The sequence below is a fragment of the Pelobates fuscus genome, chromosome 11 (genome assembly GCF_036172605.1).
Source record: "Pelobates fuscus isolate aPelFus1 chromosome 11, aPelFus1.pri, whole genome shotgun sequence".
Classification (NCBI taxonomy): Eukaryota; Metazoa; Chordata; class Amphibia; order Anura; family Pelobatidae; genus Pelobates; species Pelobates fuscus.
The window spans coordinates 134,487,120-134,509,185 of NC_086327.1; the positions used below are offsets into that span (position 1 = coordinate 134,487,120).

General features: G+C 35.5%; 2 protein-coding genes across 4 annotated transcripts in view; one reads left to right on the top strand and one right to left on the bottom strand.

The window, feature by feature from the left end:
- TMEM45B (transmembrane protein 45B) overlaps window positions 1-22,066 on the top strand; it is a 122,527-nt gene that overhangs the window by 58,820 nt on the left and 41,641 nt on the right. The window lies entirely within an intron of this gene.
- PRDM10 (PR/SET domain 10) overlaps window positions 10,933-22,066 on the bottom strand; it is a 41,150-nt gene continuing 30,016 nt past the window's right edge. For all 3 annotated transcript variants that reach the window (XM_063436970.1, XM_063436971.1, XM_063436972.1), the window contains exons 14-23: window positions 21,752-21,907; window positions 20,204-20,383; window positions 20,006-20,116; window positions 16,192-16,392; window positions 15,201-15,332; window positions 14,348-14,518; window positions 14,084-14,224; window positions 13,706-13,847; window positions 12,901-13,010; window positions 10,933-12,322 (exon numbers count right to left, since the gene is read on the bottom strand). In XM_063436970.1, the coding sequence (XP_063293040.1) occupies window positions 12,131-12,322; window positions 12,901-13,010; window positions 13,706-13,847; window positions 14,084-14,224; window positions 14,348-14,518; window positions 15,201-15,332; window positions 16,192-16,392; window positions 20,006-20,116; window positions 20,204-20,383; window positions 21,752-21,907 (1,536 nt within the window). In that variant the 3' untranslated portion in view covers window positions 10,933-12,130. The remainder of the gene's footprint in view (window positions 12,323-12,900; window positions 13,011-13,705; window positions 13,848-14,083; window positions 14,225-14,347; window positions 14,519-15,200; window positions 15,333-16,191; window positions 16,393-20,005; window positions 20,117-20,203; window positions 20,384-21,751; window positions 21,908-22,066) is intronic.

The window sequence follows — 22,066 nt, forward strand, 5'->3', positions numbered from 1 at the left end:
ACTGTAACATTAACAATGGGCTCCCTCTGTCACATTATAATATTATTACTCCCTCTGTCACATTATAATATTATTATTACTCCCTCTGTCATATTATATTATTATTACTCCCTCTGTCACATTATAATATTATTACTCCCTCTGTCACATTATAATATTATTACTCCCTCTGTCACATTATATTATTATTACTCCCTCTGTCACATTATAATATTATTACTCCCTCTGTCACATATTATTATTATTTAGCACTCCCTCTGTCACATTATAATATTATTATTTAGCACTCCCTCTGTCACATTATAATATATTATTATTATTTAGCACTCCCTCTGTCACATTATATTATTATTATTTAGCACGCCCTCTGTCACATAATATTATTACTCCCTCTGTCACATAATAATATTATTATTACTCCCTCTGTCACATTATATTATTATTTAGCACTCCCTCTGTCACATTATATTATTATTTAGCACTCCCTCTGTCACATTATAATATATTATTATTATTTAGCACTCCCTCTGTCACATTATATTATTATTATTTAGCACGCCCTCTGTCACATAATAATATTATTACTCCCTCTGTCACATAATAATATTATTATTACTCCCTCTGTCACATTATATTATTATTTAGCACTCCCTCTGTCACATTATATTATTATTTAGCACTCCCTCTGTCACATTATATTATTATTTAGCACTCCCTCTGTCACATTATATTATTATTTAGCACTCCCTCTGTCACATTATAATAATATTATTACTCCCTCTGTCACATTATAATAATATTATTACTCCCTCTGTCACATTATAATAATATTATTACTCCCTCTGTCACATTATAATATTATTACTCCCTCTGTCACATTATAATATTATTACTCCCTCTGTCACATTATAATATTATTACTCCCTCTGTCACATAATATTATTACTCCCTCTGTCACATAATATTATTATTACTCCCTCTGTCACATAATATTATTATTACTCCCTCTGTCACATTATATTATTATTACTCCCTCTGTCACATTATAATATTATTATTACTCCCTCTGTCACATTATATATTATTACTCCCTCTGTCATATTATATTATTATTACTCCCTCTGTCACATTATAATATTATTACTCCCTCTGTCACATTATATTATTATTACTCCCTCTGTCACATTATATTATTATTACTCCCTCTGTCACATTATAATATTATTACTCCCTCTGTCACATATTATTATTATTTAGCACTCCCTCTGTCACATTATAATATTAATATTATTTAGCACTCCCTCTGTCACATTATAATATATTATTATTATTTAGCACTCCCTCTGTCACATTATATTATTATTATTTAGCACGCCCTCTGTCACATAATATTATTACTCCCTCTGTCACATATTATTATTATTTAGCACTCCCTCTGTCACATATTATTATTATTTAGCACTCCCTCTGTCACATAATAATATTATTACTCCCTCTGTCACATAATAATATTATTACTCCCTCTGTCACATTATAATATTATTATTACTCCCTCTGTCACATTATATTATTATTTAGCACTCCCTCTGTCACATTATATTATTATTTAGCACTCCCTCTGTCACATTATATTATTATTTAGCACTCCCTCTGTCACATTATAATAATATTATTACTCCCTCTGTCACATTATAATAATATTATTACTCCCTCTGTCACATTATAATATTATTACTCCCTCTGTCACATAATATTATTACTCCCTCTGTCACATTATAATATTATTACTCCCTCTGTCACATTATAATATTATTATTACTCCCTCTGTCACATTATAATATTATTATTACTCCCTCTGTCACATTATAATATTACTCCCTCTGTCACATTATAATATTATTACTCCCTCTGTCACATTATAATATTATTATTACTCCCTCTGTCACATTATATTATTATTACTCCCTCTGTCACATTATAATATTATTATTACTCCCTCTGTCACATTATATTATTATTACTCCCTCTGTCACATTATAATATTATTACTCCCTCTGTCATATTATATTATTATTACTCCCTCTGTCACATTATAATATTATTACTCCCTCTGTCACATTATATTATTATTACTCCCTCTGTCACATTATATTATTATTACTCCCTCTGTCACATTATATTATTATTACTCCCTCTGTCACATATTATTATTATTTAGCACTCCCTCTGTCACATTATAATATTAATATTATTTAGCACTCCCTCTGTCACATTATAATATATTATTATTATTTAGCACTCCCTCTGTCACATATTATTATTATTTAGCACGCCCTCTGTCACATAATATTATTACTCCCTCTGTCACATATTATTATTATTTAGCACTCCCTCTGTCACATATTATTATTATTTAGCACTCCCTCTGTCACATATTATTATTATTTAGCACTCCCTCTGTCACATAATATTATTACTCCCTCTGTCACATAATAATATTATTACTCCCTCTGTCACATTATAATATTATTATTACTCCCTCTGTCACATTATAATATTATTATTACTCCCTCTGTCACATTATATTATTATTATTTAGCACTCCCTCTGTCACATTATAATATTATTACTCCCTCTGTCACATTATATTATTATTACTCCCTCTGTCACATTATAATAATATTATTACTCCCTCTGTCACATTATAATAATATTATTACTCCCTCTGTCACATTATAATAATATTATTACTCCCTCTGTCACATTATAATATTATTACTCCCTCTGTCACATTATAATATTATTATTACTCCCTCTGTCACATTATAATATTATTACTCCCTCTGTCACATTATAATATTATTACTCCCTCTGTCACATTATAATATTATTACTCCCTCTGTCACATAATATTATTACTCCCTCTGTCACATTATAATATTATTACTCCCTCTGTCACATAACATTATTACTCCCTCTGTCACATTATATTATTATTACTCCCTGTCACATTATAATATTATTACTCCCTCTGTCACATTATATTATTATTTAGCACTCCCTCTGTCACATTATAATATTATTACTCCCTCTGTCACATTATATTATTATTTAGCACTCCCTCTGTCACATTATATTATTACTCCCTCTGTCACATTATATTATTATTATTTAGCACTCCCTCTGTCACATTATAATATTAATATTATTTACACTCCCTCTGTCACATTATATTATTATTATTTAGCACGCCCTCTGTCACATAATATTATTACTCCCTCTGTCACATATTATTATTTAGCACTCCCTCTGTCACATTATAATATTATTACTCCCTCTGTCACATTATAATATTATTACTCCCTCTGTCACATTATAATATTATTACTCCCTCTGTCACATTATATTATTATTATTTAGCACTCCCTCTGTCACATTATAATATTAATATTATTTAACACTCCCTCTGTCACATTATATTATTATTATTTAGCACGCCCTCTGTCACATAATATTATTACTCCCTCTGTCACATATTATTATTTAGCACTCCCTCTGTCACATTATGATATTATTACTCCCTCTGTCACATATTATTATTATTTAGCACTCCCTCTGTCACATTATGATATTATTACTCCCTCTGTCACATTATGATATTATTACTCCCTCTGTCACATTATAATATTATTACTCCCTCTGTCACATTATAATATTATTATTATTTAGCACTCACTCTGTCACATTATAATTTTATTATTATTTAGCACTCCCTCTGTCACATTATAATATATTATTATTATTATTTAGCACTCCCTCTGTCGCATTATAATATATTATTATTTAGCACTCCCTCTGTCACATTATATTATTATTATTATTTAGCACTCCCTCTGTCACATTATAATATTATTATTATTTAGCACTCCCTCTGTCACATTATATTATTATTATTTAGCACTCCCTCTGTCACATTATAATATATTATTATTATTATTTAGCACTCCCTCTGTCGCATTATAATATATTATTATTTAGCACTCCCTCTGTCACATTATAATATTATTATTATTTAGCACTCACTCTCACATATTATTATTTAGCACTCCCTCTGTCACATTATAATATTATTACTCCCTCTGTCACATTATAATATTATTATTATTTAGCACTCCCTCTGTCACATTATAATTTTATTATTATTTAGCACTCCCTCTGTCACATTATATTATTATTATTATTTAGCACTCCCTCTGTCGCATTATAATATATTATTATTTAGCACTCCCTCTGTCACATTATATTATTATTATTATTTAGCACTCCCTCTGTCACATTATAATATTATTATTATTTAGCACTCCCTCTGTCACATTATAATATTATTATTATTTAGCACTCCCTCTGTCACATTATAATATTATTATTATTTAGCACTCCCTCTGTCACATTATAATAATAATATTATTATTATTTAGCACTCCCTCTGTCACATTATAATATATTATTATTATTATTTAGCACTCCCTCTGTCGCATTATAATATATTATTATTTAGCACTCCCTCTGTCACATTATATTATTATTATTATTTAGCACTCCCTCTGTCACATTATAATATTATTATTATTTAGCACTCCCTCTGTCACATTATAATATTATTATTATTTAGCACTCCCTCTGTCACATTATAATATTATTATTATTTAGCACTCCCTCTGTCACATTATAATAATAATATTATTATTATTTAGCACTCCCTCTGTCACATTATAATATTATTATTATTATTATTATTTAGCACTCCCTCTGTCACATTATAATAATAATATTATTATTATTTAGCACTCCCTCTGTCACATTATAATATTATTTAACCCCTTACTGACCAAACCGCCTGTCCATTTTCTTACCGTTTTTACCATTTCTGCGGTGTTTGTGTTTAGCTGTAATTTCCCTCTTACTCATTTACTAAACACACACATATTATAAATAGTATTTCTCGCCATTAAATGGTCTTTCTAAAGATACCATTATTTCCATCATATCATATAATTTTAAAAAAAAACACACTTTTTCTAACTTTGACCCCCAAAATCTGTTACGCATCTACAACTGCCAAAAGACAACCGCGCTAAATAGTTTCAAAATGTTGTCCTGAGTTTAGAAATACCCAATGTTAACATGTTCTTAGTTTTTTTTTTTTGCAAGTTAGAGGGCTATAAGTACAAGTAGGACATTGCCGTTTCAAAAATCTATATTTTCAAATGTATTAATATTGACATTGCAACACTATCTGTCATAAATCTCACATGTACATTTTTTTTTATTTTAAAGTAGACAACCCAGGGTATTTAATATGGGGTATGTCGCTTAGTCACAAACACTGGCCAAAGTTAGCATTTATATTTGTTTGTGTGTTAAAAATGCAAAAAACAATTATGAACGCTAACTTTGGCCAGTGTTTGTGACTAAGTGGCTACTAAAAAAGACCGAACATACCCCATTTGCAATACCTTGGGATGTCTTCTTTTGCAAATGGTATCATACCTGTCCTCTCCTGATCTCTCCCCGTCCCTCTTGACTAGTGTCTCTGACTGCCTCTCTGCTGCTTCTAACTGGATGGCTGCCCACTTCCTTAACCCCTTAAGGACCAAACTTCTGGAATAAAAGGGAATCATGACATGTCACGTGTCCTTAAGGGGTTAAACTAAATTTGACCAAAACTGAAATTCTGGTCTTTCCTCCCTCAAGTGTCGTTACTCCTGTGTCTGTCTCCCTCCAAGTCAACAGTGCTACCATCAGCTCCACCACGCAGGTTCGCTGCCTAGGTGTTCTCTTTCACTCCGACCTCTCCTTCAAGCCTCATGTTCAGTCGATCGCCAAATCCTGCCACTTCCATCTCAAAAACATTGCGCGCATCCGCCCCTACTTAACGCCAGATGCGTCTAAGGTGTTGGTCCATTCCACTGTCCTTTCTCGCCTTGACTACTGTAATCCGCTTCTCAGTGGTCTTACATGCTCCCAACTTGCGCCGTTACAGTCCATAATGAATGCGGCAACGAGGCTCATCTTCCTGTCTGCCCGCACCTCCCATGCCTCACCCTTCTGTCAGTCCCTACATTGGCTTCCTATAAAATATAGGGCTCAATTTAAAATTCTGGTTCTTGCTTTCAAATCTCTACATAATGCTGCTCCCACCTATCTATCCTCCCTTATACACAAGTATGTCCCGTCTAGCCCTTACGATCTACTGAAGACTTAAGTCCATCTTCTGTCCGTATTCCCACCTCTGATGCTCGCCTTCAAGATTTCTCAAGGGCTGCACCGTTCCTGTGGAACTCGCTTCCCTCCTCTGTTAGATGCTCACCCAGTCTCTGCTCCTTCAAAAAAATCTTTAAAAACTCACTTCTTCATAAAAGCGTATCAATTAAACTGTTAATAGCTCCTAACTGATTCCTCTTCTGCAACTGTCACTAGTCTAATACTATCCTTACCTTTTTGTGTCATTTTACCCCATTCCCTCTAACATGTAAGCTCATTGAGCAGGGCCCTCAACTCCTCTGTTCCTGTGTGTCCAACTTGTCTGGTTACAACTACATGTCTGTTCGTCCACCCATTGTAAAGCGCTGCGGAATTTGACGGCGCTATATAAATATCATAATAATAATAATGGAGGTAATTCTCATTCCTGGGCTACCATGCACTCCCAAAGGCAACATAACCAATCTGGCGAATTTCAATGTGAAAATCAAGCCTTACCTTTGACTCTGTAACTTTTAAAAACACTATAAAACCTATAAATGGGGGGTACGGTTATACTCGGGAGACTTCGCTGAACACAAATATTAGTGTTTCAAAACAGTAAAACATATCACAACAATGATATCAGTAAAAGTGACGTTTGTGTGTGAAAAATGCAAAAAAACTTCACTTTTACTGACAATATCATTGCAGTGATATGTTTTACTGTTTTGAAACACTAATATTTGTGTTCAGAGAAGTCTTAATTTGCTAACAAATTACATTTTCTGGACTTTTGGCCCCTCCTGTCAGGCATATCCCTCAAATTGCAATTTAAAAAAAACCAAAAAACTTAATTATGTAAAAATATTACATAAACATGCACGTAGAATTTAAATATACATATATATATATTTGAAGTCCACGTGTATATTTATGAAATTATTTATGTAATTATGTATATGGATATATATTTCGTATTTTTATTTATCTATACATCGATATATAAATTCATTCTAAGTGTATTTTGATATAAATGTATATATATTAATATCAAAATACAGTTAGAAAAAATAAATTTTTTAAATATTTACTTTTTATATTTTATAATATACACACACACGTGTAATTTAATAAGTGTATTTTTATATTAATATAAAAATACACTTAGATATATATCATACTATCATATATATATATACACACTTTTTTTTAAAAAAAAAAATTTTATTTTAACAGAAGCAGAGAGACTGCCTGTCAGTTTAGTTACCATGTACGTCCGGGGTTCTTAAGCACCGTTCTTGTCAGACGTACCTAGTACGTATGCGGTCCTTAAGGAGTTAAATGACATCGGGGGAAAAAACTGCGCGCACACACACACACACACACGTTTTTAAAAAGAGCAAGGAAATTTTTAATCATTTTCTTCTGATACTTTCCATGAAGCACAACACCAGAATAATCACAGATAGGAACATACATTGTTAAATAATAACACGGGCCTGCAGGTACACAGAAGAGCTCATTGAGTTTCATATTACAATTTACACTAACTCCCAACTGTGTCGTCTCAGGAGAACGGCGCAGTTAGCCGTAACCATTGCGATCATAATATACAATGATCTTATGTAAACAGGTAGCAGCGCTGCTTGCGGTCAGGAACCCATTTAATGCTAAGATAAACTCATAACCAGTCTAGAACCTGTTGGAATAGAATAAATTAGTGCAAAATAGGTTCTCAGTATGGTATATTCCCTTTATCTCAAATGGGCAATTTCAGTCTTCTGGGACAGCTATAGAGTCGGGTTTTAAAAGGCCATAATCAGGGTAAACAATGTCCCCCGTTTACATGCTAAATCCTTAAACCTTCTGAAATTGAATGAATACATATCAAGTCTTATCAGTCTGTGATGGCTGCAATTGCCTATAATTTAGCCACTTTACCCCAACTTTGTCACGTTCATCACGTTTGTTAAAGATCTTTACTTTGGCTCACCACACTTAACTGTTCAGGCCTGCAAGTCTTTTTTTTTTGCAGATAAGCTGTGATTTGGTGCAAGGTACAGCCCAATATGGGAAAGATATATATATATATATATATATATATATATATATATATATATATATATATATATATTTTTTTTTTTTAAACATAGTTCTGGGGTATTCTTGTACTACATACGAGCAATCAGAAATGTTGGGGCTCATTGCTCAGTTTTCAGAATTCTGACCCAGAGTTATTCTAAATAAACTATCTTTCATCATTTAATTATTTATGTAACTGCCCAGACTCTTAAGGAATGCTTTTCACAACATGTGTATTTATCAGACATGCTGATCTCCTTGGGAAAAAAAAAATTATAAACCTATAAATAAATCGGAATATTAAACTGGAAGATAAAACTCGAATGAAAGCAGCCAATTGCTCAAACGACAACTAATATAAATGAAATCCAGCACAGAATCAGCAAGCTTTTCAATAGGTGATCCAAATCTCCCCTTTAAGGGAACTTCTAAAATACACATCATTCAGGACAGATATCTAACAGCAGCCCTGTTATATTGAGATGTTTTCTATATTTCCCAGTTAAATGGAACATCTGAGAACCTTGCTTAATTTAGATCAATCTCTCCAATTCTGATGCCATAGACTACATATCCCATAACGCTCTTTACAGTGGGATGTGAAGACCAGAAAACTTAAAATGGCAAATGCTGCCATATGTAAAATATCTATTGCTTAAATTAGGAAGTGACATTTTGAAGATAAAAGTGAAAACAGTATGATCTACCAAATGACTTTTCTTAATAAACTATTTATTTAAATACCATTGAGGAAGCAGCAATTCTTCTCAATGAGATACTATTAAAGGAGTTTAGAGAGAGTTCTTATTGCTTGCTGTGAGCAGTAAGAGGACAAACAATATGGAAGAATGCTTTTATATGTCTTTTATTCTTTGAATTTCTGTGTATCACAATCTCAGAATAGAACCTGCCTAATATTAATATCACTGGAGCCACATGCTATCTCACCCCAGAATTAGCAGCCCTGTGAGTAGCAAGATTAAGAGGGTACCAGACAGGACGCTGGCCCTGTGAAATTAGCAAAGAGAAAGTGTTCCAGAATAAAACACACACCCTCTTTGAAAAGGGTAGATCTTCTTAAATACAGGATGTGAAGTGTACACAATATGCAAAGGGATACTAAATGCATCAATATAACTTATGTATTTTATATTTTTTGGCCCAAAATATTACCTGTATATTTTATATCCGGTTTTGTTGTTTGTTTTTGGAGGGGTGGGGGGTGTTATGCAGAATTCTGCATGTTAACCCCACCCTGCCCATGTTAAACATCTCCGTTCTAAAACACTTCCTCTCCTAACCTGCAATATATAATAACACAAGTGAGCATGGTATCTGGAAGGACAGCAACGCTTTTTGGGAGTTTTGGTTTAGCTAGTAGAAACAGAAAAAATGACCAAAAAGGGCTAAAACATATATTACAAAACAACCAAATAAAGTGAATAATAAAGGTTATGTACAATGCTTGATTCTACACCTATCTAGTGAGTTCTCAACCACCCCCACCCTGATATTTATATTGAACATACTGCACCATATATATTTATTTGCAGAAAATATTGTGATCATTTATCAGGTTGTACATAACTTTTATTAATCACTTTATTTGGTGGTTTTATAATATATGTTTTAGCCCTTTTCTCTGTTTCTGCTTCATTCTGAGTGTCTTAAAGGGAGCACTTTTTTTCCTTAAAGGGTGTATTTGTGTTTTAGAGCATATAGTGAATTTTTGTTTGTGTACTATTAAGTTTAGCTAGTAGTTAACTGAACTAAAATTCCCAGAAACGCTAGGAGCAGAACAGAGTTACTAAGCCCAGAGTTCATAGAATTCTAATCACTCCACTTGGTTGTTTTTTTACATTTCTAATAAATAAAAATTGGCCATGTCTAGCCTAGAGTGCCAAATTAATCAATGAGCTGCATTGATTCGATAATTGTTTTTGGTTTACCTGCAGTTTAAGTATGCTAAGGAATTACCATGTATTTCTTGGAAGCATAAATGTGTTTTTTTATGTGCCTAGGTCAGGAAAATATAGAGAAACTGGTAAACCTAAAACTGAGCTGGAAAGAGCCATTACAACAATGTGTCACACTAAGGGTTACACAAACAATCAAAAAGTCTGTAAATACAATTACTAAAAAAAAAAAAATTAAACATTTTGGGCAAATTTATTAAAATGGTGCCTGGATATGATTCTGTAATGGAAGTTACTGCAGTAATAATCAGGTTTAAGGTGTACCACATAAAAAAAATAAAAAAAAATTAGATCAAAATAATAATATAATCCCCCCCACCCCCCAACAATATCAGATAAATGTGGTTTTATCGTTTAAACTTTAACGTTTTTGGGCATTTTTTTTTTTTTTTTTTTTTAATGGAGGCAAATATTCTGTAATCTGCACCTTGCTTCCCTACTCTCACATCCAGATAATTGAAATAATGTTTTTTAAATGTCAGAGAAAAGGATTCCATCACCCTTTTGCAATTTTCTCCCCCCACAGATGGGTGGCTCCTAGTTATGGTAGCCTCACAACATGCTTTAACCTTATATTAACAGGTAGCCTCACAACATGCTTTAACCTTATATTAACCGGTGAACTGGGGGCATAAAATGTTCTAGTAAAAAAGTCAGGAATGAAAAAAATGTTTGATTGTACAGGAACAATAATAAAATCGGTTTCACAATAAAGTACGGGGTGACAGTCCTCATGTCACTGCCTCTGGGTGCTTGCTCATCAAAATATATCTATATATAGAACAAAAATGAATAGGTTCGTTAAATCACAATAATGGCATCTCACCCGCAGTGCAGTATACTGCCTGTGGTGCACTCACACTGAATATTAGAACTAGACTGAAAAGAAGTAGTCAGTTCACAGTGAAACGGTAGAATACTCTGAATTGGTTGAGCCAGTTGTGTCAGAGATTTTGTAGGATTTTATGCAATGCTTTAAAATGGGTGTTACAAAGAATAGGTCTGACTTTACCATCTAGCTTTTTTTTCCTCACTCACTCAGGCACTCCTGATAACCAATATAATATTATTTAGAATGTAGGTGGTGACTAATAGAAACCTCTGTCGGGTGTAAACATGGCTTGCTGTAAATCATTTATGAGCAAATACATTACAAGTTTAAAATCTACTTTTGAAAATAATACACAAGTTCATCTATACACCAAGAATCTAACAATCACTTGTCAAAATGTCCTTCTCTCTTGGGCATGCCTTGTGTGCTGCACAAACACAAATAAAAATATTCACATATCTCCTGTGAATCAGCTACACATTTAATCTTGGAAAATCTGATCAGATGTCATGGATGACTTCAATTTAAAAACGTTCATGGAATGCAGACACTTAAATCTTTTTTCTACCTAGTGTCGTTAACAGTAGTAGAAATAGAGGTGATGAATTATCTTTCTGCAGTATGTGGGATGGCAGATTATAGGGGTATTAAATAGCAAGGTGCCACCATGCTTTGCACCAACTTTAGAAGCTCTTAACACTTGGGTACCTTCTGAAATGTGCCCTTATGCCAAGATGGTGACATTTTCAATGACAATCCCATGCATCATGGAACCAGGAGAAAACGCTTTTTCTTGTAAGATGGTTTTAACAGTTTTTTTGAGCTCGTTCCTGTGATCACTTGGTACTGCCTGTTGCCTTGCCATTCTGATATTTTTTAGTAAGACTCCAATAGGTTGGTCCGGAGTGGCCACAATCTTTTCCCACTCAGGATTCCTCTATGAACAGAGGTGCTTGCAGTCTATACAGTGTTTCTCGGCCACCTTTGGCCTCTCTCAGGGCTTGCTAATATGCACCTCGCTGCTACCGTTCATGTTGGTGGTCGTGGTGATAATGTACTGTGTTGTCTGAGATGGATTGGCCACATGCTGTTCGATTTGATCTGGGTTTGTTGGAACGTCTTCTGCTAAAACAGCATTCTTCTTCATTTCTAGGTCATTCTGCCCGTCAGAGATCACATAGTGTGTCTGAAGGGAGATAGCAAACAGTATTATATTGCACTAGAATAACAATTACAATCATTAAGCAGAGATAGAAACATGGATAAGAGACTTAAAGCGGACACAAACTATATAATATGGTCTGAAAAATGCTCTCGATTCTGATATCTTCTATTATCAGAGTGTACTGTAAAATCTATTTACATATGGTTCTGAAAATAAACCTGCTGATTGCTACTTTAATCGTCTCAACAACACTTTCATATGTATCCAACACTCAAGCAGGTAATTACTCACACATGGAAATGTACAGGACAATTAATATATATGCGTGTATGCGGGAATGTTTTCTTCCTATTATAGCAATTTATAAACAAAGAACAGACTCTGTTGTGTTTATGGATTCTGAGCTGAGAGAGGCCCACCATTTTTGTTCACTGTAGTTTAGGGTCAAATTAAATTTTTTTTTTTTTGCTCAGACTGGTTTGATTACAGCACTCATATCTTCATCTTCCAGGCAGCCTCGCCGATGGTTTACACAGGGAAACACGCACAAAAAACAATTCTAATAATCAGTCTTCTCTTCCATTCAGTACAGTCCCTACCTGAGTAACTGCCTTCACCTGACTACTGGTAATCGGAGTAACTGGTGTGCCCACTGCGGCCTCTGCAATCACATATTGCCCTTGGGGTAACATCATCTGAATCTCAGAGGCTGTAAAATCAGAAAAGGAGAGATGAGGAAGCTAATTCATCAGCAGGCCATAATTTGTCAATAATAGAGACTTTTAAGTATTTTATTGTAAATAGAGGTAATTGCATCTGGCAGGTAAACAGTTTTTTACTATGAAAATTCATCACAATGTCTATTGCAATGCATGCAATAACAGAAGGTTATTATAATGTACTGTAGGTGCTTACTTTTGGCCATGGACTGGGAATACAAATAAAATTATGCATTGTTTAGCATCTCTATTGCTTACTTGGAAGAAACTGTGCCCTTTAATGTAGTTTGGTGTCACATCTCCTATAAGCACAAGGTTAACATGAATAACCTTACAGAATGTAAATCAATACAAACTGCAAAGTCTCCACAATTTATAGTGCTTCAATGTTCTAAATACACCCAGTGTGCTTTGTAAGGTGTAAAAAGCACCACAGTTACCATTACAGCTATTCTGAGAGTAAGTGCCTAGTAAAAAATAAAAGCTAGTGACATCAGCCTTCTCCAAGAATAGCTTAATTGTATTTCTGCACATACCTGAAACAGATCCCACCAAGCAAACATGAGAGAAGCTGTTGGGTAAAGCTGGCAATAAACTTTGCTCCCACTGGCTATGTCAAGGTATTATTTATACACTTTTTTTATTCCAGCGATGTGTATTTAAAACCAAACAACCAAAGACTTACAGTATGGGTTCCAGCCACTTGGCAGGTAGGTGTGCTGCACAGTGTTGTTTGTCTGTGTTTGAGAGGCTTGAGTCTGCATTTGGGATGGGCTGACACCTTGCTCTGCTTCCTGTGACGTGGGACTTAGAGGCTGTCCTGCTACCTGCAGTCACAATAAGAAACTTTCCATCAGCTTCAACAATGGGTGCATAGTCACATGCTACGTTATGTAAGGAGTTTCAGCACTTAATGTGGTAGCATTATTCCTGAGCATCACGCAACCAAAACATCCCAACTTCAAATCAAGCATGAGTGAGGCCTTTCAAGCTGTTCATTCTTGAAAACTGTATTGCAGCGTATATTTGCCCTCTCAAGATGATGGAGTAAACACCAGTTTACCTGAGAAGGTGCCTGGGTACTGGACGCTTGTTCAGCCACCTGGATATGTTGTACCTGAATGGCATGCTGGGTATAGCCCTGCGTCTCATGAAGCTGCCCAATGTCCACCGTTGAATGCTGGGACTGGTGAGGGGAGGGTGCCTGAAAAGAGAGGGATATTTTGAATTTTTGTTACAGGCAGCAAAGCGTTCGGAAGATCTGCTATTCCTGAAACTTTATGGTCACTTTAGAAACAATCACCCCCGTTACAGAACATGCTCTTACCTGCGCTACTTGCACCACCTGGAGCTGGATGTGCTGCGGTTGCTGCATCCCAGCCGTGGCCTGAGAAATTGGGATGTACTGTATGCGTTGATAGTCACTCTGCACTGTACGGTATTCTGTTGTCAGTGTTTGTGATAACTCTGTCATCGCTTGGGTCAGCAAATCAGTCGTCTGCAGGACCAGTAGAGAATTAGGAGTTAATAGGTACAGACTACCTTTATATATAGATACATTTTTCCTGAATTACGAGGTTTATAAATAAAGAGATATGATTTTGCTACACATTTTATGATTCACAAAATAACACACAATATATTTTATATTTTAGCAATTAATGGTAGCACGATAGTGTTAGGAATATAAACCTGTGTTCCTAACACTAGTGTCACTCTACAAGCAGTGCCCCTCAATGGCAAATAAAGAGTTAATAGAATTAAAAATAAATTCACTCATTCGATTTCAGCACTGATACCACTCGGTGCTGGATCGTACTCCTCCTTCACCGGCAATTTGGAAACCTAATGTCCAGCAAGCACTGTGCGTGCATTAGAGAGAAAAAGAGTAAATCTTTATATTTTACTTTGCATACACCATGTTTGGGATACATGGTGTGTTCAATGTATATGGGAGTGATTTCAGTTTCACTTAACGCTAGCATTTTAATACTCTTTATAGCAGTACTACCAGTGTACTATATTACAGCTATAAAGAAAAAAATAGAATGAGTTAGGTTGCTGACATGTAAAACATATATACACGCATTTACATATACATATATAAACACATAAAAACCAATTACTGGACATCAGGAAAGCCAACCACTGCAAGAATGATCACTAGCGTTGCTACTCACCATCACCGTTTCTCCATTGGTGCCATCAGCAGTAAGGACGGCTGGGGCTGTACTGATTACAGATGGCTGTGATGTTACTGGCAGCATAGAATATTGCGGATGTTTTTTCCTTATGTGTTGGACCATCTTTGTCTAATGACATAATCATTATTAGGGAAGACAAAAAAAGAAAAGAACAGGTACAAATTTAGTTTCCTTTCACACGATTTAAAGCTTTATGGATGCACTATGATTCTTCAGACATCTAACTCATTGATTAAAAACACAAATCTTAACTTCAATATCAGTTAATGCTGTCCATGGTTCCTCCAGCTTCTTTTATAATCTATATACAATGCCTAAAATAATAGGTCCTTCTCCACCCCCTACAGTTTCCTTTTATGTTTAGCTGACTATTTTATATTTTTCCTTCTATTCCTAAAATAGTGTAATAGATTATGTTGTAAATATCAAGCTTTTTCCAGTTCAGTATCAATTTAGTTTTCTTTTTACAATACTGTCTAGAATATATTCAGAATTTAAACCTATAAGTAAACATTTTGGAACATGTTACCATTCAACTGTTTAAATAAAGTTATTTAATTACCTTTAATGTGAATATAGGAAACATACTATCTGTGATTGGAAGACTTAAAATGAACAATACTTTTACAGCTGGTTCTAGCTGGTTGCATTTTTTTACACAGCACAAACTACGTAGTTTCTTCCGTTGATTAGACCTGTTCAGTTTCTCTTCTGATGCTGTGCACAAACTGATAGAGCACTGTTTTTGTAGGGTAACATGATGAAAAGACCCAAAGATATTGGGAGTTACAAGCAACACAAGCTATAATACAATATTATGTGCTCTATAATACATGGAGTATTCAGCTTATTGGAACTCCTGATACCAGCAAATGCATTCCAATGGTTTCCATCAAGAACACTTGGATTAATACAACATTTACAGAATATCAACAGCACCGGATCCAGGAAGGGGAATCCATTGTACCTTGCTGCTGTATTGCTTGGAGCAGTGGAGACAGCACACCGGCGGGGTAGCTATAGTTCCTGTAAGCTGAGTGTGGGTGCTGAGCATAGGATCAGGCTCTCCAGGACCTGCAGGTCGCAGCTTACGGATGCTCGGGGGGAGTTCTGCTCCAGGGTGGTTTTTCAGGATATGTGCTTTGCGCTTGCTGGCACTCTTGTAAACCTGTTAAATCCAAAACCATTTATTGCATTAAAGAAAACAGGAACAATGTATTCTGCTGAGACTGACTGGCTACCAGGAGACATCAAGGGGTCTGTAAAATGAGCCATGCTGAGACAAACTTCTAAATGAGGAACAATCACCATGGAAGTCAACAGAATGTTCCTTGTAACCAGACTAGCTCAACACTGTCCAAATATAATCAGAGGATACCCAAATCATTCAGTATCAAAACACTTTCTAATCCATGATAAAAACACTATACATCCAGAAATGTAAAGTTTCCTGGAGAGGTGGTGATGTCAAAAAAAAAAAATCATAGGTCAAAAAGAAATGTATCTTTTAAAAACCCTTGCCCCAAATGGATTAAATGTAGACTTTGACCTTTTTAATTTTCCTAATTTTTTTTATAAAATATACTTTTTCAAATATTCTATGGAGAGAATTCCATTTCTATATATATTTTTACGATATGTATTTATGTTCATATGTATTTATCTGTATTTTATTTTTGATCTTAGAATTATTCACGTTTAGCCTATTGTACCATGTCTAAAAAATATATATTTTATGTTTATATACTAATACAATGTAAATGTCAGATATACCATTTTACACAGTTATACATATATTAGAACGTCAATTCTGGACTCCAAAGAAGTTTTACCTACATTGCTATATTTTCTAATAATCATGAAATCTGTGTCTCCAATATCCCCTCCACTTTCCCTATTCCATAATATTCTTTTTATTATCCAGCACAGGGTAAGGTCTCTCCCTAAGGCTATTTGCCTGTTTAAAAATTATTCATTTATTATTAAGTATATACTCGAGTATAAGTCGAATATAAGCCAAGGTACCTAATTTTAAAACAAAAAACTGGGAAATTGACTTGAGTATAAGCCTAGGGTGGGAAAGGCAGCAGCTACTGGTAAATTTCTAAATAAAATTAGACCCCAATAAAATTACATTAATTGAATATTTATTTGCAGTGTGTGTATATAATGAATGCAGTGTGTGTGTGTTTGTGTAGTGTGTGTATGTGTGTATATAATGAATGCAGAATGTGTGTTTGTGTAGTGTGTGTATGTGTGTATATAATGAATGCAGAGTGTGTATTTGTGTGTTTGTGTAGTGTGTGTATGTGTGTATATAATGAATGCAGAGTGTGTGTGTTTGTGTAGTGTGTATATAATGAATGCAGAATGTGTGTGTTTGTGTGAATGCAGTGTGTGTTTGAATGATTGCAGTGTGTATATAATTAATGCAGTGTGTGTATATAATGCAGAGTTTGGTTGAGTGTGTGTGTGTGTATATAATGCAGAGTGTGCATTATATACACACACACTCTGCATTATATACACACTGCATTATATACTCTGTGTGCATATAATGCAGAGTGTGTGTGTTTGTGTGAATGCAGTGTGTGTTTGAATGAATGCAGTGTGTATATAATTAATGCAGTGTGTATATAATGCAGGGTGTGTGTGTATATAATGCAGAGTTTGGTTGAGTGTGTGTGTATATAATGCAGAGTGTGCATTATATACACACACACACACACATACAAACACACACTCTGCATTATATACTCTGTGCATATAATGCAGAGTGTGTGTGTGTGCATATAACACAGTGTGTGTGTATATAATGCAGAGTGTGTGTGTGTAAACTGGGTGGGGGGGGAGGGCATTTTTATTATTTTAATATATTTTTTTAATATTTTATCATTTTAATATTTTATTATTATTATTTTAATATTATATTATTTTTATTATTTATTTGTATCATTTTATTTTTTTGTCCCCCCTCCCTGCTTGTTACCTGGCCAGGGAGATGGGCTCTCTCATTCCCTGGTGGTCCAGTGGCATGGGCTGTGCAGAGGGGGGGGGGGGGAAGAAGCAAGAAGCTACTTGCAAATGTAGCAGCTCCTGTCAGCTCCGTTCAGCTCACAGTTTAAGTCTCATGGTCTGCGTGCCGCGCGGAGCATTGCCACGGTAACCCATGGCAATGCTCTGACGGCCGCGGGTCTCGCAGCTAACAGCTTGCTCCGGCCCCCAACATATATGAGCCTGGCGGTCCTGGTCTGTATTATGGCAATGTAAGTTGCCATAATAAAGACAGTGACTCCAGTATAACCCGAAGGGGGCCTTTTCAGCACAAAAAATGTGCCAAAAAACTCAGTTTATACTCGAGTATATATGGTATATCTACCAAGAACTATTTTGTATGTTTAAAAAAAAATGAAATTTTTTTAGCTCCTCCCCCTGCCAGCACGACCTCTACATTACCCATACTCCCCACGGCCGTCATCTAAGATTACTGCCACCATTCAAAATAAGTACATAGTCACATGACCACTTCAATACATCCGTTTTTATCGCATAAAAATAAGCTTTAAAATAACCAATATATTAATCCCATCTCTCTCAAAATATAGAGTATTAATTTTTAAAGGTATACAGTAGATTATCATTATGATAATGAAGCCATTTTGGCGCCAATTTCAAATTGACAATCCCTCATATGTCAGATCATTCCTTTTTATCTCCACTTGAAGAAGCCCTAGAGGCGAACCACGTTGTGGTTACTATTGATGTTGTTTTTTATCACTATTATTTTATTTGGATTTTATTTTATCTCATACTGCCTGGCACCTGATTTTTATCTCCAGTGAGTACTACTCCAAAGACATCCTTGGTGGGGATTATACCACCCACGCCTGATCCATAGAGCAGTCCGTCTGCTCTGGCATATATGAGTGCATTTCCATTTATCCTTAATCCTGGCATTTTATTCATTGAGCACTATTGTTGTTTCTTTTTATGGTCCTCCTACTACAAAGACTTGATTCTCACGTATCCTTGCAAGTGAGGATTGTACCACTGTATGCCATTCATACTGGAGCTAGTTCCAGCTCCATAAAACATGAGTAGGACTATATAGTTTTCCTTTTATTTTCCACTGTAAGAACATACTACTCTATTATTCCTTTCTGTTGTTTCATACGGGCTCCACTGCTGAACCCACCCTGCTACGCCCATTGAGGAATTACTCAGACACTTGGTAGAAAAATACTTCTGATAAGTGCATATCTACATTATCTCTAGGACTTGTTTTACCATTTTGGACTTTTTACTATATATTTGTTTATCTATTATGTAATACATACTGCATATATCAGTGTACATATCATAATTGTGTTGCTACCCCTAGCTCCTTTTTTTCCTTGTAATTGCACAAATTATCTCCCAAAACCAATAACATTCTCATGGTGTAACCGATCAGCTATGAGAGGGCACAAACATTTTCCTAATTTACAAAAGCAGCTACTAATGTGTGTTCTGTCTTGAACACAAACGTTAAAAAGAATATAATTGGAAGAGAAATAAGTGATTTCATATAAAAAAAACAAAATAAAATAAAATAAACACATCCTAAGAGGCCAGTGTGCACAGAAGCAGAGCACCAACTGATGTGCAATACAGAAAAATCATTTGAGTATTGACTTGATGCATCATTGCCCGGAATGTAACACAAGGACGCATGTAATTATTGACAGATGGGATTGTGTCACCTTCTGGAAACAAATCCTGGTTTGTGCACCATTACACACCTTTTCACAGTATTGGCAGTAATAGTCACGGTTGGGTTTGATAATGGGCAAGGTCAGCTCAGGAACCTCCTCAATCTTCATTTCCGGGTGTCTCTTTGACAAATGATTAACCTAGAGGAGAGGATGTATTAGAGAAAAGTTAACTGCGGAAACCCAGAGCATGCAGCGCCCTATCCACCGTAACTCCATTGTTATTACCAGCATGCCGCGTCTCCTAAAGCCCATCATACACACACGGCACTTAAACATGAAGCTTTCATAGTCCGTGGAGGCTAGACGTGGTTTGAAAGTCTTTGTGCGTCCCGTGCGATCAGCTTTCTTGGCTTCTCTCTCTGGATTGTGCATGCGTTGCATGTGTTCTCGCAACTTGTCCTTCCTCTGATAAAAAAAAGGCAAATGTATTCATAAAAATCTGGGGGAAACATTATTCAGCTTGAGTCCTTGTTGATAAACTCCAATATTAAAATAAATTTATTTCCAACAGTGTTCCATTGTCAGAGAAACATAAAAACTAATCTTCCTGTATGAGAAGCCCTCACCGCTATTTTGAACAACTGCTTAAAGGGACACTCCAGGCACCCAGACCACTTCTGCTCATTGGAGTGGTCTGGGTGCCAACTCCCACTACCCTTAACCCTGCAAGTGTAATTATTGCAGTTTTTCATAAACTGCAATATTTACATTGCAGGGTTAACTCCACCTCTAGTGGCTGTCTATTAGACAGCCACTAGAGGTCACTTCCTGGGTTCTAGCACAGGTTTCCTGTGCTAGAGCGTCGCTGGACGTCCTCACGCTGTGTGAGGACCTCCAGCGTCGCTCAAAACCCCATAGGAAAGCATTGAAATGATTTTTCAATGCTTTCCTATGGGGAGACGTAATGCGCATGCGCGGAATTTCCGCGCATGCGCATTAGGTCTCCTCGGCCGGTGAGCGAGATTAGTCTCGCCCACCGGCCGACGTAATCACTAGGAGGAGCGTCGCGGAGGCGGAGACAGCGGCGAGGGACATCGCCGCTGTCCCAGGTAAGTGACTGAAGGGGTTTTCACCCCTTCAGTAACCGGGGATTGGTGGGTGGGAGGGAGAGGGACCCTCCAGTGCCAGAAAAACGGATCGTTTTTCTGGCACTGGAGTTTCCCTTTAAAGCTAGTGAAGAAGAAAATTCTCTAGGATGTCTGATTGGGACAAATCTAAGCTATTCAATTTTACCAAACGTCCAACCAGGCATTATCCCTGGATTCATAAAATTACAGCAACAACATTGCTAAATACATACATGTTTTATGGAGTCATAGAAAGCACTAAACAATGCACATACACACGTTATACATCTCCGCAGACCAATACAATCTTGCAACCAATAACAAAACACAATTATAGCATTTTAATATCCTTGGATAATGCATTTCAGAAGGGTATAAATTAGCGAATATACAAAATGAATTGTGTTGTGATCATTGACAAAGGTCCAAAGTAAATTAAAAAGGACCAATATCATCTCACCATCACACGGCAATTATGAAACATAGACTCAAGAGAATATTATTGTTCTCAAACTTGGATAAATGTTAACGTATTTATAAATTTACTCAAACATGACATTTATTTATTATCCACTCCAACTCATGATAATGGGTCTGCAAACGTTTCAAAGATGCAGAAACCCCCAAAAATCCCTAAGTAAGCATTGAACATTATGTGGATAAATGACCTTTGTGATAATGTCGAGTCATCTGAAAATCGACTCACCTTAAATTGTTTGCCACATGTGGAGCAGAGGAAGTCCTTGCGATCCGAATGCCTGAGCATGTGAAGACGCAACTTGTCCGGTCGACAGAAAGCCTTATCGCATTCCGTGCACTGATAGATCTTCTCAGAGTGGAAACTGCGCACATGCTTTTTAACCTGATAGTCAGGAAAATTATATCATCGCAGGTAAACAAGCCAGCCACAGAGAATCTAAACTAAAATTTACACAAAATGTGTAGACAAAATTACTGAAAATAATAGTCATGGTGAGACTGAGACAGGACCTTTCAGAGTTAGAGAACTTGTATAGAAGTA